Source organism: Lacerta agilis, chromosome 12 (assembly GCF_009819535.1).
Source record: "Lacerta agilis isolate rLacAgi1 chromosome 12, rLacAgi1.pri, whole genome shotgun sequence".
Lineage (NCBI taxonomy): Eukaryota > Metazoa > Chordata > Lepidosauria > Squamata > Lacertidae > Lacerta > Lacerta agilis.
This window is the reverse complement of record NC_046323.1, coordinates 11,199,683-11,217,311: the sequence shown is the minus strand read 5'-3', so window position 1 is coordinate 11,217,311 and position 17,629 is coordinate 11,199,683. Positions and strand designations below refer to the sequence as shown.

The 17,629-nt window shown below is 44.8% G+C and overlaps 1 protein-coding gene across 2 annotated transcripts in view; it reads left to right on the top strand.

The window, feature by feature from the left end:
- FYCO1 (FYVE and coiled-coil domain autophagy adaptor 1) overlaps positions 1-17,629 on the top strand; it is a 52,273-nt gene that overhangs the window by 7,991 nt on the left and 26,653 nt on the right. For both annotated transcript variants that reach the window (XM_033165087.1, XM_033165086.1), the window contains exons 4-11: positions 227-352; positions 4,335-4,441; positions 7,161-7,304; positions 9,892-9,985; positions 10,388-13,018; positions 13,788-13,880; positions 15,445-15,563; positions 16,274-16,441. In XM_033165087.1, coding sequence (XP_033020978.1) covers positions 227-352; positions 4,335-4,441; positions 7,161-7,304; positions 9,892-9,985; positions 10,388-13,018; positions 13,788-13,880; positions 15,445-15,563; positions 16,274-16,441 — 3,482 coding nt within the window. The remainder of the gene's footprint in view (positions 1-226; positions 353-4,334; positions 4,442-7,160; positions 7,305-9,891; positions 9,986-10,387; positions 13,019-13,787; positions 13,881-15,444; positions 15,564-16,273; positions 16,442-17,629) is intronic.

The following is a 17,629-nucleotide window of genomic DNA, read 5'->3' as shown; positions in this document are numbered from 1 at the left end:
GCTTTGCTTGAGCTGTTAAGTTTCCATAGCATTTATAAACATACGTTTCATATTGGCAGTGTTAGCCTGTGTTAATTGATCCAGTGGCTTTTAGGTCTGTTCAGAAATCCCGGCGGTTATTGGTGGGAATGCACTGCTCTTTTCTCTGAATGCTTACAAAGAGAGCAAGCAATGTTTTGGCAAATCATCCGTGTGAAGTTACGCTTTCCCCTTTTCTCTTCCAAAGTTTGACCAGAAAGAAAAGTCCAGCTTACTGGGCAACCGGAAAGACTACTGGGATTATTTTTGCGACTGTCTGGCAAAGGTTAAAGGAGCCAATGATGGAATACGCTTTGTGAAATCTATTACAGAAGTAAGTGAAGTGCATGGATCTGTCATTGGGGCCATGCAGCATAACGTTCCGACAGGCCAGTCTAACTTGGATGGGTGAAGCTGGAGCAGAAGCTGTATATGCCAGTGGTACTGTTGTCTAGGCTCCCTAATATGAAGCTTTCCACCAATTCCTGAAGATCTGTCCTTTTGCACAGGATATTTCAGTGCTTATGGTATTGTGCTGTAGGGCTACTACATCTCTCTCTTTTATATATATATATATAATTTTTTATTGAATTTTTGAAAAGATTTTATACATATAAAATGATTTCCAACATTAAGATACAGAGTTCTTTCAAACCCTTAGACCTCCTTCCCTCCCTCCATGGGTTCCATCTTTAAGATTAAATTTACTGCATCTTTTACCCTTATCAATCTATTATATAACCATAATTGCCACAAAGTTAAATTCCACATTACAAGTGTCTTTACATCCCTGCGAAAGATTTTAACTGTTTACAGTGGTCTTTTAAATAAATTTACTCCAGTCTTTCGAAAATACTTGATCTTCCTGGTTTCGAATCTTCCCAATACATCTTTCATAGCTGTTAATAAAATCATATGGGCTGACAACTTTTGAGTAGGGAAAAAGACAAAGACTTATATCAACATATATATGTAAATGTAGATGTGGTCTACGTTTTGATAGTGTGCTACAAATGGTATCTTCACCCCTCTCCCCTTTAGATTCCTTACCTTCATTCAGACTGCAGGCCAGGAAGGGCTAAGTCACATGATAGATTCATTTTCACATGTGAGCAGTGCTGACAGTGGTATCTCCCCCCCACACACACATTTGTCCTTGTGAGCATGTGCCCAAGGATGTTAGGAAGTGCTCTAATGAGCACATGATCAGGTAGCAGCCTGCCCTTGTCGCTCACTTCTTGCAGGCTACAGAAACACAATGGGTTGTATGTCTTTCTTCCTCATATATTTTTATGGATTGGATCCTGCTATTGTACTCTCACCTGCACTGAACTTGCATCAGGTGCCAGGGTTTGTTGTTCCCCACCCCTGACTCATAATGAGCTTCCTTAAGTCAATAATAATAATGGCTGGAATTTTCCTGCCCTTTCAAACAGAATTAACACAAACTAAAGAGCATTGCTTTAGAAGGGTTCACTGTAGTCCTTGTTTCAAAAGTAAACATCTCCAAATAATAAAGGGCAATTGGTTCTAGGGAAGCTTCAGGGTCTGCAAAAATGGAGGGGTGCAACTGACAGTCAACATGGGAGGGGGGGAGGTACTTAATGTTTGTATAGTGTTATCTGTGTGCTTGGTGCTTTACAAAATACCACAGGAGGAGGAGGAGGAGTTTGGATTTGATATCCCGCTTTTCACTACCCAAAGGAGTCTCAAAGCGGCTAACATTCTCCTTTCCCTTCCTCCCCCACAACAAACACTCTGTGAGGTGAGTGGGGCTGAGAGACTTCAAAGAAGTGTGACTAGCCCAAGGTCACCCAGCAGCTGCATGTGGAGGAGCGGAGACACGAACCTGGTTCCCCAGATTACGAGTCTACCACTCTTAACCACTACACCACACTGGGGGAGTCCCTTCCCCAACAGTGTAACAGCTCTGTTATGTGCAAAGTAACAAATAACCTCAGGTAAGGCCCTGGAAATCATTATTTCAGTTTCAGGTGCTCAATTGTCCCCTTATTCTTATTGCCACCAATATAAATTTGGCCCCTATCAATGACGTCCATGAGATTTTTCTCTCCCAGCAGATATTCAGCATTAAATTAAGCTGACCTTCCTCGTCGTTTGGCGAGCAGAATCAGACATTTGCCGACAAGCCCTAGCACAGAAATTATAGAACATAAATAAACATTACACAGATTCCATCTCTCTTGGGAGAGGGGAACACCAGCAAATCTACTGCAGAGCATTTGAGATGGCAACACTTCAAATCTGGCCCGAGTAAAAGGCCAATGGCTACATACAGATCCTTAAAGTAAGCAGCTAATTGAAAAGCAGCATCATAAGACAGTGGCATAGCATGGGGGGCTGTGGGGGGCATAGCTCCAGGCGCATTTATTTTATTTTTTTGAGGGTGTGCGATCAGACGCTTCCACAACAGGCTCCATCATCAGAGCCTGGCTCAGGTGCATGAGGGAGCTGCAGAGTCAGTTTCCTTGCATGGCAGCCCAGTGCTCCACTCCTACCGGTAGGTCAAACCCAACCTGGGGCAGAGAGAGGCTGCGGCACATGAGGGGCCCGGCCATGGCAGGCCCTGCCCCCTTGGGGACGCACCCCCAGCACCTTAATATTTTGCTCCTTTACCCAAGGAACAAGGGAAGCAGCTTGCGCATGAGTGAGCCAAAAGGTGTTGTAAGGAAACATCCCAGAGGTTTTTATTTACTGGGGCTAATGCAGAATCAAATCCCATTTGAAGAAGGGAATAGGGTGTCGCAACAAGCTTTTGAGGCAACGTGACTTTGTCTACAATGGCTATCCTCAGGTAAATACTTAGGCAGCCCTGCTACCGTCTTAAAGATCTTAAGCCAAAGCTTTAAGACTGTTAACCAAGCTCTCAAAAGGGCACTGCCCTGCTTCCAATAATATAACTTGGTATATGTAAAGAAACACATGAAAAAATAGCTTGATTGCATTTTAAATTTGATGACACTTCCTTCTCAGCTCCTTTACGCAGCTATATGAGCACTGACAATGAATAGCTTCAGGAATATACTGACCCCCTTTGGTGTAAAAGAAACAGCATAGTAGAATGACTGACTGAAGCTTCCTAAGAAGCAAGGGTGTGTAGCCCAAGAAAACCACCCCCAAATAGTGGAAATTTTAATCTGTTCTATAATTTAGTAATTTAGCACCCAACTGCACCGCGAAAACCTCTTTTAAAATACTAAAATATTTTATTGTCTAGCTGATTTGTGGACAATTGAGCTTGCAATAAGATGAAAACTTAAGACAACAGCTGCCTTATCCCAGGTCTGGAGTGGAAAGAATAACAGCATCATTGGTATAAAGTAGACTACAAGCTTTCCTGTTGCTTAGTTTTGGTCATTTAAGACATTTTCAAGTTCATTTAAGAACAGATTAAGGAGCCTTGCTTAACTCCCTTTGACATGAGGATATCCTGGGTGAGCTGTCCGTGATTGCCACATCTAATCTGTAAAAGACTTACTATGCAAACCTTCATGAGATAGAAAGGTCTTTTATCATCAGCAGGAATGTTGTCCAGGTTCTGCCATAGCTTAACCCTGGAGAAGGAACTCGGAAGCTGCCTTTTGATCCATAAAGACAGCAAAAAGGGCCCCTGCGTATTTTTCAGTGTGATGAGAAAACCCAAAATAATTATATTGAATTGAACTGTTCTTTCTAAATGCCACTTGAGAGCCAGTGGGTAAATTCTTGAACTCAAAAAAATGAGTTCAGCGTACCTAGTATATGGTGACCCCATAATAGATAACAAGATAATGGATGTAAAGTTTCCTGGATCATTGACTTGGCCATTTTTGAAGATGGGTACTATTATTGCGTTCTCCTAATTAGAAGAAATCATCCCGGAGCTTTTTTTGTAGCAAAAAGGGCAGCCAATAATGGTGATTTAGTTTAATAAGCTCAACAGGGCTACAATATATCCCTAGAGCCTTCCCAGTTATAAGCTGATTTGCTTATAGAAATAACTTCTCTTTATAGTAACAAGGTTCCACTTTGGTATGCCTACAAGTACAGCACCAGATGCAAGGCCATCTGGGGCCATAAAGATGGGTCTAAAATTCAGGCAATCCCCCACTTGCTTGCAAATAAATAAATAAATAAAATAAGGACCTAGCGTAAGGTTAGTAATTGTCTAACAGCTCCGGCCCTATCAATGTAAAACTAGAGATTACCTTACTGACTTCTGGTTTTTAATGCTAAACATTGGCTGGGGAGAATATGTTACTGATCATTATGACATAATAATCACTTTTTTCTGTGATTGTCTTTTCCACCCCCAGCTGAGAACATCCCTTGGTAAGGGCAGGGCGTTTATTCGTTACTCCTTAGTGCACCAAAGGCTTGCAGACACTTTGCAGCAGTGTTTTATGAATACCAAAGTAACAAGGTAAATGTTGCTGTTGTTTTGTTCAACCTTTATAGGACAGTACCAAACGGTACAGCGGTTTTATAACAACTGTCTCTATTATTAGCTTTGCATTCTGCTAAGAAGACCGAGAGGGTGAAAAGAGGAAATGGGAATTGCAGCGGTGGGAATGGGAAGTGGTGAACCATTAACAGGAACCACCAAGTGTGTGGTTATAATTGGCCAGTGGCCAGGGACTTTTGAGAAAATCATTTGGTTATCCGTTTTATTATAGCAGTGATTACAGATGTGAGAATGGCTTATTCCTCTGAATGCCTGCTTTAGAAAAGGACATAAAGCCTTTTTAAAATGCTACAAACTTTGGAGGCCAACACCTACTACGTCAGGTGCACGATGAAGCCGTCGTGAACTAGATGAAATTGTCTCTAAACTAACACAAGCCCTTCTGGATCTGACCCCCCTATCTAGTCCAGGATTCTGTGTGTCCCCCAGTGGCAGAGCCACATGCCTGCAGCGATTGGAGTTCAGAGGTATGCTGCCTCTGATGCTAGAGGGAGTGTACAGCCGTCATGACAAATAGGCATTGAAAGCTTAGTCCTTCATGAATTTGGCTACCCTCCACCCTTTAGAGCTATTTAAGCTGCTGGCCATCATCACAACTTGGAAAAGTAAACAAACCTCATGACGCAATCCATTTTAGAACTGTCTCCTGCTTTAAAAAATCTGAGCTTCACTCAACTGATTAATTTATTTAATTTGCATACAGAACAGTACTTTCACACTAAAAGGGATGTTCTTTTTTGGGGTGATGTATTGCAGCAAGAGGGCACCATCTTATAAGTGACATTAAAACCAGTTAACAATTTGTTTTTTAATGTTCTTCCCAGTTTAAATTGATGACTCTAACTAGCCAGTTAATTGACTGAGAGTTGTTAGTTGTTTTCATATCGCACAGACTGAGGCATCTTTTTTGGTGTGAGCGTGTCATTGGGGAGGTTAAATTTGCATCTAGTTTTAAAGAGCTGATGTTGGACACATTCACTGTTACTTTGCAACGGAGAAATGTCCTTTAAACATCTGTTGCGTGGACAGGCGGAGTCCCCCAAACCCCAGGCGACCCCCGAGCGGAATAATGACACAAGACAACATGCTATGGGATTAAAATTGGCTACAACTTTATTAAGATTCAGATGTAAGGAAACCTTGGCTCAGGCATTGGGCGTTTATCCTTACCAGCCCCCAACCGGGGATCTGGGAAACTTCAGGGTTATCCAGAATGTGTGGGGATTGGGCTGGCTCTGGAGAACATATGTTCAAGCAGAGAGCCCGCCCCCCCACCCCGTTCGCCGCCACTGGAGGGGGAGGGCAATGACAATCTCTCAGCGTATAGTCAATGCCTCCCCCCTAGGCCCCTTGAATGGGGAATCCTGGTATCGCCGCCGCTCTGGGGGCGTGGGGTCACTGCCCCCCCCATTTAGGAAGTTGACTAAAGGATTCCGCCCAAGGCCTGAAACAGCCAAAGTTGTGACATTTTGCTATGGGAAAGCTGAAACCTGCCAATGCAGGGAAATTCCTTTCCAGCCCTTCAACAGCGGCCTTGACATAGCAGCGCCTGGGTACCTGTGGAGAAGAGGTTAACCTGCAAAATTAAGAGTTAATTGAGGGAGTGGAGGGTGGGAGAAGCTCTGGAGCCCAATTGCAGTTTCCCCAGGTAAGCTACGCCTTCTATTGTGTGGGCTGGATGGTCCCTCCCCTTACCTGGCCAATCCCCCTGGCAATGCCTCCCCCAGGCGGGAATGGACACTGGCTGAGGTAGACGGGAACCACAGGTATCCAGCCTGGGGAAGGCGACGCCAGCCCAAACTGGCAGGAGCCGCTATGGGGTCCAAGGGGGGCTGCACGCGACCACGCAAAAGTCGCTCCCCATTTAATGTGGGGAACGGTCATTGTGGTTACATTTTTATAGCCCCTAGTAATTAAAGATGTCAATACTGAAAAGAATATTGATATCCCTCGAATATTGTTGCGGGATGCAAGGGAACAAGACTGTCTCTGTGCTCCCTAAATGTCACACAGGGGAATGAAGTAAACAGAATATGTGAAATATGTGGGGCGTGCAAGCAATTGTGTAGTAGTTACCTTTGTGCTGCGTTCAGTCTAAATGTCTTCCGTTAAGCCTGTGATGGGTCCTGGCTTGGTTGATCTCCTGCCAGCCTCCAGGTGTGCAGGAGGGTGACTCGCTGGTGGGATCCTTGTCAGTGGGAGCCAACAGAAAGCCCCAAAACACACATTCCAAGGATGGGACGGGGTTGAGCCAGGCCAGGATCTGCTGGTCCTAAGGCAGTCTCACTGCTGTTGTGCGATCCAGGAAGGATCATATTGCCCCTGCACCTTCTGCCATGAGTGCAAGGTTTGCGGATGCAGTTGTGGCCCCTCTGCTCCGCAGAGTTCCCCTGACAGGAGGGAGAAGTTAGGATTTCGCCTGAAGTCTCCTCCATCCTTTCCACTGGGACTTAGTTTCAACTCGTTTTTGTAGAATTGTATGCTGTGTACTCATGCAAGGATTCCTTGTGGAGCAGCTCTTTCATTTGTGGCAGAACAGCTGCGATGAAAATGGAGCCACGTAGCATTTTGGGGAAATACATAATCAACAGTGCAGTAGTCCTTATAATCTCTTGCAACTTGTTGACTATTATCGATACGAGCTTTTGCTTACTTACTGCAATCCTTGTTTCTTTAGTGACTGGTACTATGCAAGAAGTCCCTTCCTGAATCCAAAAATGAGTTCTGATATTGTTGGTCACCTCTACGAACTCACAGAGGTCCAGTTTGATCTGGTGTCAAGAGGCTATGACTTGGACTCGGCATGGCCCACGTTTGCCAGGTAATACAAACCAGCTGCTAAGGTGGAAACATTTCTATAATTTGTATGCTTTAATAAAACATTTTGGGACTTTAGAATATATTAAAACTTCAGTATTTGAATCGTGGGTCAGATGAAACTTCACTGTGGTTGTTATACTGATTCCACTGCCGCCCCATCAATGTTCTATGAAGTCCTTCTAATGTGTCATGTCAGATTAGACCACCAGAAGGACAGCAGAAAATCTTCTGCTCCTGTCACCTGACTTGTGACAATTGAATAAGAGGTACATTCATGCGGGACAGTGAATATGTTCCTCTTAATGGAAATAAAGGTTATAACACATTTCCCCCATCATTTTTTATTAATAGATAGTGAATCTGTTCAAGCTTCAATATGCTGATGTTAATTTATTTTACCCAGGGGAAGAGATACCACGTCCCTCTTTGTTGCCGTTTGCAGTGTATGGTCATAGTGCTTAAGCATTGTAAATCGCTCTGTGTACATGGGGTATAATTGATGTACCATGAATTGTATCGTCCGGCAAGTTGGAACAGCATCGTCACCAGCATCATTATTAACATTTTAAAAGTGCAAAAACAAGAATAAAATAATCTTTAAAAAGAAGTGCAGATCCATCTTAACCCCACCAAAAGAAAAGCAGGAAATTAAGATGCAAAAGCCTGGAAGAACAAGAATGTTTTTGCATGGTGCCTCAAAGCAGAGAATGATGACTCTAGGCATGCCTCCCTGGGAGAGCATCCCATAAATGGGGAGCCATCACTGGAAAAGTCCTGGCTGCTGAATTGTGCAGCAGCTGCAGTTTCCAAGATGTCTTCAAAGGCAGCCCCACATACAACACATTGCATCTTATTTATCTATATCAGGGATGGGGAATCTCTGGTCTGCACGTTGAATGTGACTCTCCAGGCCACTCAGTTCAGCCCTTGGAGCTCTCTCCAGGCCACAGTAATCACTGGTCCTGCTCTCTTCCCTCTTCAAGTGCTTTTGCCTCGCTGGACTGTGACCTTGAACTGCAGTAATGCCTTTTGCTTTCCTGGATGGCAGAGCGTGTGTATAGAAACTGCTGACTTTCACTTGGCTAGAATGTATCCTACTGTAAGAGTCACACATCAGTTGCCCTGCCTACCTTTTCCTACATTTCCACCCACCATTGGCACGAGGCCTCCAAATAGTTGACCACAAATGAAACTGCTCCTTTGGGATGATCCCTTATCAATATCTACCCTCAGTTTCTATGCCCTAACAACAACAACAACAACAATTTTATTATTTGTACCCCACCCATCTGGCCGGGTCCCCCCAGCCACTCTGGGCAGCTTCCAACAAATATTAAAATACATTAAAATATCACAGATTAAAAACTTCCCTAAACAGGGCTGCCTTCAGGTATTTTCTGAATGTCAAGTAGTTGCTTATCTCTTTGACCTCTGATGGGAGGGCGTTCCACAGGGCGGGCGCCACTACCGAGAAGGCCCTCTGCCTGGTTCCCTGTAGTTTTGCTTCTCGCAGTGAGGGAACTGCCAGAAGGCCCTCGGCGCTGGATCTCAGTGTCCGGGCTGAATGATGGGGGTGGAGACGCTCCTTCAGGTATGCAGGACCAAGGCCGTTTAGGGCTTTAAAGGTCAGCACCAACACTTTGAATTGTGCTCGGAAACTACTGGGAGCCAATGTAGATCTCTCAGGACCAGTTATGTGGTCCCGGCAGCCACTCCCAGTCACCAGTCTAGCTGCCGCATTCTGGATTAATTGCAGTTTCCGGGTCACCTTCAAAGGTAGCCCCACGTAGAGCGCATTGCAGTAGTCCAAGCGGGAGATAACCAGAGCATGCACCACTCTGGCGAGACAGCCCACGGACAGGTAGGGTCTCAGCCTGCGTACCAGATGGAGCTAGTAGACAGCCGCCCTGGACACAGAATTAACCTGTGCCTCCATGGACAGCTGTGAGTCCAAAATGACTCCTAGGCTGCACACCTGGTCCTTCAGGGGCACAGTTACCGCATTCAGGACCAGAGAGTCCTCCACACCTGCCCGCCTCCTGTCCCCCCAAAACAGTACTTCTGTCTTGTCAGGATTCAACCTAAATCTGTTAGCCACCATCCATCCTCCAACCGCCTCCAGGCACTCACTATACACCAAGGACTTCAATTTAAAACCCTACAACAAAAATAGAATAAATTATCATGTAAACTCTGATTTCTCCAGCAGTTTGGAATCAGCAGCACAAATGCAAATTATTACACTGCTTCTGGAGAGCATTCAGGGTCAGCTTTTGTAGAACTTTGAGGGTCAGCCCCTCTCTGTTCCATTATCGTATGTACAAATTTGATGCTTTGATGGTTTAGTCCAGGAAGTTCTCTTGTTTTGTTGGAACAGAGGGGAAGAAGGCCCATGTCTAGTGCTGCTAGGCAAAAAGCAGCACCTCACATTGTAACGGGGGGGGGGGGGTAATAATGCCAAGCCAGAGCAAATGGAGGAGTGTGCTTTTAGTAGATAATTTCAGAGAGGAAGCTGTTCAAAATATGTGCATGGTGGCGGCGGCGGTTTCTTATTTTCTAAAATAATTAAAACCCTCTTCCATTTGCAGGAGAACATTGCCTTCATTTGGCTCCTCAGCTTACCAGTGGAGGCCTCCAAGCCGCACGTCAAGCATGAGTAGTTTGGTGAGCAGCTATTTGCAGGTAATTATATTGACAAATGACTACATGTGCAACATTTCCTTCTAAGAGCAGCAATAGTGCTACTGTTAGTCTTCCTTATGTGTAATGACCCCTTACCATTAGACTGAACGTAATAAGGGGGAAATTACAGTAGAATCCACTTGATGTTACTGTTCTAATTGTTCACCTGAGTCTCCTGCTTATCTGTACTCACTGTGTGTTCCTCATTTAGCTGCATGCCATTGTAACTTGATGCAAATAACAGCCCTACTGTTCTGGTTTAATTGTATATTGTGATGATTTCCCAGCCAGAGGCTTCTTCATACTAATCTGAGGTGGATTCCAAATGCTGAATATACTATATATATACCAAAGAGGCATCTCTTCTTCTAACTAAAACCATTTTTCTTCTGGTTTTCTTAGACCCAAGAGATCCCCTCCAGCCCCAATGGGAATAGCTTTTTAACTGCTGAGCCTCTGGAGGGCCTTGATGAGCTACACGTGGAGCTGGACCAGGCAGAACTGCGGCAGAAAGAACTGCAGGATCAGATCCAGCATCTAGAAAAGGAAAACCAGGAGCTCCAGGCGGCCATCAGCTTTGAGAAGCAGCAAGCGCAAACAGAAAGAGAGAAGAGCAGGAATATCAGCGAGGAGAACTCCAGGCTAACGCGAATGCTGAGGGAGGTGGAGAAACAGCGTGAGATCTCCCACTGCACTCAGGACACCATTCAGGACCTGCAGAAGTGCCTGCAGACATTAGAACTGAATGCCGTTGAGAAGCAAAAAGAATACTGTGCAAGGCTGGGGGAACTGGAGTCTGGGAAAAAGGATTCTGACTCAAAGCTTCTTCTCTTGAACCAAGAGCTGGAAGCTGCAAGGGCTTTGGTGTCCACGAAAGATGTCCGTATTAGTGAGCTTCTGGCCGAATTGCAGTCAGGAGAGCAGAAGAATGAAGAGCTTGTAGCCAAAGCCAATGCTCTAATGAATGAAAAGGCACAACAAGCCACCAGCCAGTTTGAGTCTGCACTGAAGATTGAGGATTTGCTGAAGAAGCTTAATGAAGCAGAAGAGGCAAAGTTCGATGCTGAGGAGTTAAATAATAAACACCTTTCTCTGCTTAAGATCACAGAAGAGCAACTCCAGTTAAAGGAGGAGGCACAGAAAGAGTTTGAATCGAAACTGAGGAGCCTCACTGTCAACTCCAAGGAAGAATCTGAAAAACTTTGTGGTGATCTGGAAACTATGGCAACTGAAATGGCGGACCTTCAGAAGGCATTAACAGCAAAGGGCAATGAGGTGGCTGATCTTCAAATCCAGTTGAAAGGTTTGTTGGATTCCATAAAATCCCTGGAAAAAAGCCTTGAAGAGGAAAAGAAAGAGAAGACAAAACTTGAGGGTTTGGTCACGCTGACAAAAACAACAATGGAAGAAGAAGTAAAGAACACGATGGAGCAACTTGGGCTTAGGGAAATCCAGCTTTCAAAACTAAGTCAAACAGTGAAGAGCTTAGAAGAGCAAAAGAGGGAACTTATTTCTGAAAGAGAGCATCTCAGAAAGACAATAGAAAGAATGGAGGAACAGGCCACAGAGCAAAGCTCCTCACTGAGAATGATCTCTGAAGGAAACGAGAAGCTCAAGTCTCAGAATGCAAAGCTGCAGCAAACCAATCAGAAGCTAGAAGCGAAGCGAAGAGAGCTGGATGCCTCTCAATCTTCTCTGGAGGCTGAGGTTGCCAGACTGAGAGCCTCCGAGAAACAGCTCCAAAGCCAGATTGAAGATTCTGTGGTGTCCGTGGATGAAAAGGAGAAGAAACTCCGGGGACAGAACAAGCTGCTGGATGAAAACCTGCAGAATGCCACGAGGCAAAACCACGTTCTGGGAGAAAAGCTGGATGCCCTGCAGGCTGAAAACGAAGAACTGAAAAAAAGTGAAGAAGCTGCCAAAGAGTCCTTAACTGTGCTGCAAACAGAGCTCCAGAGCACCAAAGAGCATGGCCTGCAGGTGGAAAAGAGCCTGTCCTCCTCAAGGGAATATGAAGGATCTCTGAAGTTGCAGCTCAAAGAGAAAGAGGAAGCATTACAAGACTTGGAGAGCCAGTGCAAGGAGCTACAAGGACAGTCGGAGAGGTGCAGGGAAAAGATGGAAGCCCTGGAGGCAGAAAAGGCAAATGCAGAAAAAACCTGCCTCCATCAGACAAAAGTGATTGAATCCCTTGTTTCTGAGGAGGCTTCTGTGAAGAATGCCCAGTTGGAACAGGCATCTTGTCAGGAGAGAGAAGCCAAAGAACTGGCCTCGAGACTGGCCCTTTCGGAGGAACAGTTGCGTCTCAACCAGGCAGAGGTGTTGAGGCTTCAGGAGGAAATGGTGGACCTTCAAGGCAAGCTTCGACAGGCGGCAGCAGAGCAGCAGAAGCTGCAGGAAGAGTTGGATGTTGGAAGGGCTGTTCTGAGCGAGCAAAAGACCCTGGCCCAGCAACTGAAAGAGCAGGGTGAAGTCCTCAACAGACAGCACGTGAAGGAAATGCTTCGGTGTCGCCAACGAGAGGAAGTGCTGCAAAAGAATTGGGACCAGGAAGCCCAGCAGAAGGTGGAGCTGGAGAATAACATGCTGAGCCTCACAGAGGAGCTGTCCAAGGCCAAGCAGTATTTGGAAGCAGTTAATGTAGAAAACGTGGAGATCAAAGACCTCCTCCACAGGACCAACACGGACATGGCTGAGCTTGGCATTCAGATCTGCAGCCTGACATCTGAAAAGGCAGAAGCAGAAGAGAAGCTGTCCCGGCTCATGGAGGAACTCAGAACTGCCAAGGATAAAGCCACCAGAGAATGTGAGAAGCTGCAGCTTGATCTCTCAAGACTCACTCAGGAGAAACAAGAATTGGAAAGCAAACTGGAAGAGTCTAGGGTTTGCACAGCAGCTCTCCCTAGCCTGCAAACTCAGCTGGAGGTGGCAGAGAAGCATCACCAGAACCTGCAAGAGACCAGCAAAGAGGAGCTTTCTGCGGTCAAATTTCAACGGAGCACAGAAATCATAAACCACCAAACAAAACTTAAGGTAAATTAACGTAAATAAGTCCTCATTGCTAAAGTAAGACCCTGTACACACTTGCCTGAGAATGCATCCTGTTGGTTTCAGAAGCACTTCTGATTAGAACTGTGTAACGGTTGTATTATAATGTCATGGTTATGAGAATCCTCCTCAAGTGAAGAATTAAAAGCATTGAAAACGTGCGATCCAAAATTTGTCTCTGTGGAATGGCAGAGCTACTGCTGCATCTGTAGCCTGGCCACTCACAGCAGTTAAATTTGGGGTGGTAGGCAGGTTGGGCCCAATCCCTGTGCCAGTTCCAAGCTGGCACAACGACTGGGCCTGAAGTATGTAGAAAAGTGGGGAGGAGGAATGCTTCTCTCACCTCGTATCCCTGCATATTGGCCTCACCACCTCCACTCCTGGTGTTTGCACATTTAGCATGAAGACTTCTCAGCATGATTTGGATGAGTCTGCCTAAACTCCTCTCCCTTTATCAAGAACCTTGTTTTCTCAGGGTTCCCGATCGCGACCTGGGTATCAAAGCATATTCAGCGGAGCATCCTTAGAAGCCACCTTGATACCTTTCCCGCTCAGTTTGACACCCCCTCTAAAACACGCACATTATTTTGAACCCTTGAAAAGGGTGATGGCTAACCTCAGATTTATTAAAGCGTGTGGCTTTAAGAAAGGAAGGAACCATGGGTAACAGTGCACTCTGTTTTGACAAATGGATAACTTCCTTTAAAAACATAATAATAATCAATGCTGGTGTGTGTTTTATGGGTCCTACCAGGCTCTCAGTGAAGATTGTGAAAAATTAAAGCAGGAAGTTGAACAGCAGAGCCAGGAGGCACATGTTGCAAAGGAAGCACTCAAAGAACTGCAGGTTAGTCCATGATCTGATTGAAATAAGAAACTCACCAATGCAACTCTCTCTAACTCTCTCTCTCTCTCTCTCTCTCTCTCTCTCTCTCTCTCTCTGGCTAACTAAGTTTGTTCTTGGTATGAGCTTTCGTGTGCATGCATGCACACGAAAGCTCATACCAAGAACAAACTTAATTGGTCTCTAAGGTGCTACTGGAAGGAATTTTTTTAATTTTTAATTTTGTTTTGACTATGGCAGACCAACACGGCTACCTACCTGTCTCTGAGGCTGACAGTGTGCTTCAATAATGAATATACACTGACACTTAACAGACAGGAATCTGAATACAGCAGTGAAACTATGGCAAAGAGCCAGAGATGCAAGGCAGCATGTTCTGTGCTTGCATATTGTAAGGTCCGCTGGGTGGTTGCTCATGAGTAAACAGCCAAAACTCTGTTCTGTCTTTTAGCAGTTTTATTGTGCATACTATTTACAGTGCAGAGCTACAAGTTCACGTCTGTATCAGTCACTCGCAGAATCCAGGAGTGGCCCCTTCTGGATGTGACCCCAACATAAGAGTTTCGGTATGCGAAATCTCCGCCTCCCCTCCTTACGTTTCACCCTTCTGCGCACTTGGGGCGACGGAAATGACGTGTCTCGCGAGGGGAGTGCAAGGTCTCTCCAACATCCCCAGAGCCTCTGCTCTCCAGCCTCTGAGCTGCCTGCCCCTCCCCACTGGAGACATCGCTGCTTCCTCTGCTGGAGGAGGAGGTGCTGCTGGTCAGGTGGGGTCAGGGCTCTCTGTAACATCCCGAAAGCCCTTCCACCACCCTGCACTGAGCCGGGGACAATTCCTTGACACATACATATTTATTTAAAAGAAATAATATGCCCTTGAACCCTGTTTTCAAGCTGCATAGAACTTGGCACATCATCTCCTTATGAGTAAAGATCACTCTGTACACATCATGCCACTACCCCAGGGCCCAGCTGATTTCCTTTTGCCCTCTGGCTGAAACAGGAGCCCAAACACTGGAAAATCAGAGACTCGAGCACTAATATAGCCATCTGGAATTTAGCTTTCCAGACTCAACCTATTGAGTTTTACTTTGTGTTTTAATTCTGTTTTGACTCTTTTTATATCCTTGCTTGTAGCTAAAAGGGCAAAAAGCAGCATGTTTTTACAAGTTATAGTTTTTATTGTTTTATATTGTGTTGAATGTATTTTTAAAATTGCTTTATGAACTGCCCAGAGAACCTCTGACATGGGGGTGCCCATTAGTTTGGTTTCTACCTGTGCCCCTTGGATTACACAGTATCTCTGCTTCCGCTGTTGGTGATTACTGAGCTGTGGTTACTCAGATACAGCTTTTGCTAGCCATTTGGGGAAAATACAGGAAAATTGTTACTTCTTAGAAAATCTATTAAGGCTTTGGTGATAACAAAAGGTTAACACTTTGAATGTACCCTGCAACCACATCCATGCAGATCTCAGTTAGCAAATTTATTAAAGATTTTGAATGGAATCTGAAAAGCCTTCTATACATCTCTTTGTTATTTACCCTTTTTAAAATCATCTTCCTAGGCTGCGAAAAGAGATCTGTGCACAGAACTGGACCTGGCCATGGATCAGGTGACAGAGTACAAAGCAGCCCAGCAAAAAAAGGATGAGGAGCTGACACAGCTTAAAGAAGACCTAAAAAGGTGAGAACTTCATTTGTCCTGTTATTTTTTTATATTAAAAGTTTTAAATCTCGCAAAGAGAGCTGATGTAGCATAGTGACTAATAAGAAGTTTAGCTATAAATCAGAAAGCTCTCAGTTAATTTTTTTTGCCCTGAACTTGCTCAGTGGCCTTAGGCAAGCTGCTATTGCTTAACCTTAACCTCACCATCATCAGTATGGGAGGATATTGCCGGTAATACTGATTTATCTTTCAGCATCGGTGGGCAACCTCCTTTCCATTTGGCCCACCAGGCCATTTTGGTCAAACCACGCCCACCTGCCCTACACCTGATGTCATAAGCACTTTGAGGCCCACCTGTCAGCGGATTGTCAGGACTCCAAAGTGCAATGCAGGGCTCTCCATAGCTGGCTGTTGGTGTTTGAGGAGACCTCAGCACAGCATCAACTGGGATTTGCTGCACAAAGAATAAAACTCCAGATCTTAAAAATCTAATATATGAAAATTACGTTTTCCCCCCCAGATGAAAAACAAGCTCTCTCCTCCAATGGCTAACATTATTATTGTTTTTGAAAACCTGCCATGGTTCTAATGGTGCATCATATGCGCTTGAGAATGAAGGAAAATGAGAAACAATGTTGTGATATAGCTGTGCTGTGACATTCTTCATAGTACCAATTGAGGTATGACTGAAGTCAGGAATGGTTAAAGATTATATATATATATTTAAGGGCTCAAATGGAAGTCAACAAAGCAAACGAGCAAATTCAAGACTACTGTGAGAAACTCAGCAAGACGAGAACAGACAAAGAAAGTAATGAAAGGAAATTACTGGCTGAACTTGATGACCTGACAAGAACAAAGCAGTTCCTTGAAGAACGGTTAATTGAACTTCTCAGGTCGGTAGCTTTATCGTTAAATATTTCTAACCTGGATGGAAAAATCTTGTCTTTTGATCTCTGGCACATTCTACAGCAGAATTAAAGAAAAAAAATATATAGTGTAAGCCTAAACAAGCAAAATCAGAAGTAACTTCTACTGAGCTCAGTTGGGTTTACTCCCTAGCAAATGGTGTTTAGGATACAGTGGTACCTCTGGTTGCAAACAGGATCCGTTCTGGAGGCCCGTTCACAACATGAAAGGAGCGCAACCTGACGTGCCGAATCTGCGCATGTGCGCGGTGCGATACGGTGCTTCTGTGCATGCGCCAAGCATGATTTAGCACTTCTGCGCATGCGTGATTTAGCACTTCTGCGCATGCGCCGAAACCCGGAAGTAACCCGTTCCGGTACTTCTGGGTTCGGCACATTCGTAACCCATAGTGAACGCAACCCGCAGTGAACACAACCAGAGGTATGACTGTATTAGGATACTCGTGATTATGGTCTTTTGTGGAATACTGGAAGTGACAGACTTTCCAAACCCTTACCCAAGTGTAATGCTTCAACCACAGCTCCAAGGAAGTAAGACGTTATTTAGGGATGGTCTTTGCCTCCTTGAGCCTGCAGTGGTCCAAACTTCTGACCTTCTCCATAACTCAGTATGAAGACCCACTTGTTGGATCACAGCAGTTCCTGGCAGGGCAGGAGATGCTTTTACTTGAGTAATGCCTTGCAGCCCCAAGGCTGTTAAAGATATGGATAAGATACTGTTCTACCTTTAGACAGGCCAGAGTTTTTACTTGAATCCAAGGTGCTCAGGAGACATGGTGGCAGGAGCTCTGGTAGGAAGCATTCTCTGATAGGAAGTATTATCAAGATACTGCCAGGTTGCACCCTCAATTCATTGAGGGTTGACACCACCATGTGGTTGAAGGCAGCAGTTAGGGGATCCAAAAACCCTTCAGGCAATTTTTCTTTCCTGTTAGCAGAGAGAATCTGTGTGTGTCCCATTGGCTATTGCTGTTCTGTGTCTGATTTCTCCTTCCTTGGCTTGTCATAATTGAAACTTGAGTTCCAGTGGAGGGAAGGACTTAAAAAAAAAATTCAAAGCAGCAATTTTGCCTTTAAACCACAAGGTGGCACTCACGTCCCAACCTGTGGTCACCTGTTGATTGAAATCTCTTTCACAGGTAAGATTTTTTTGAT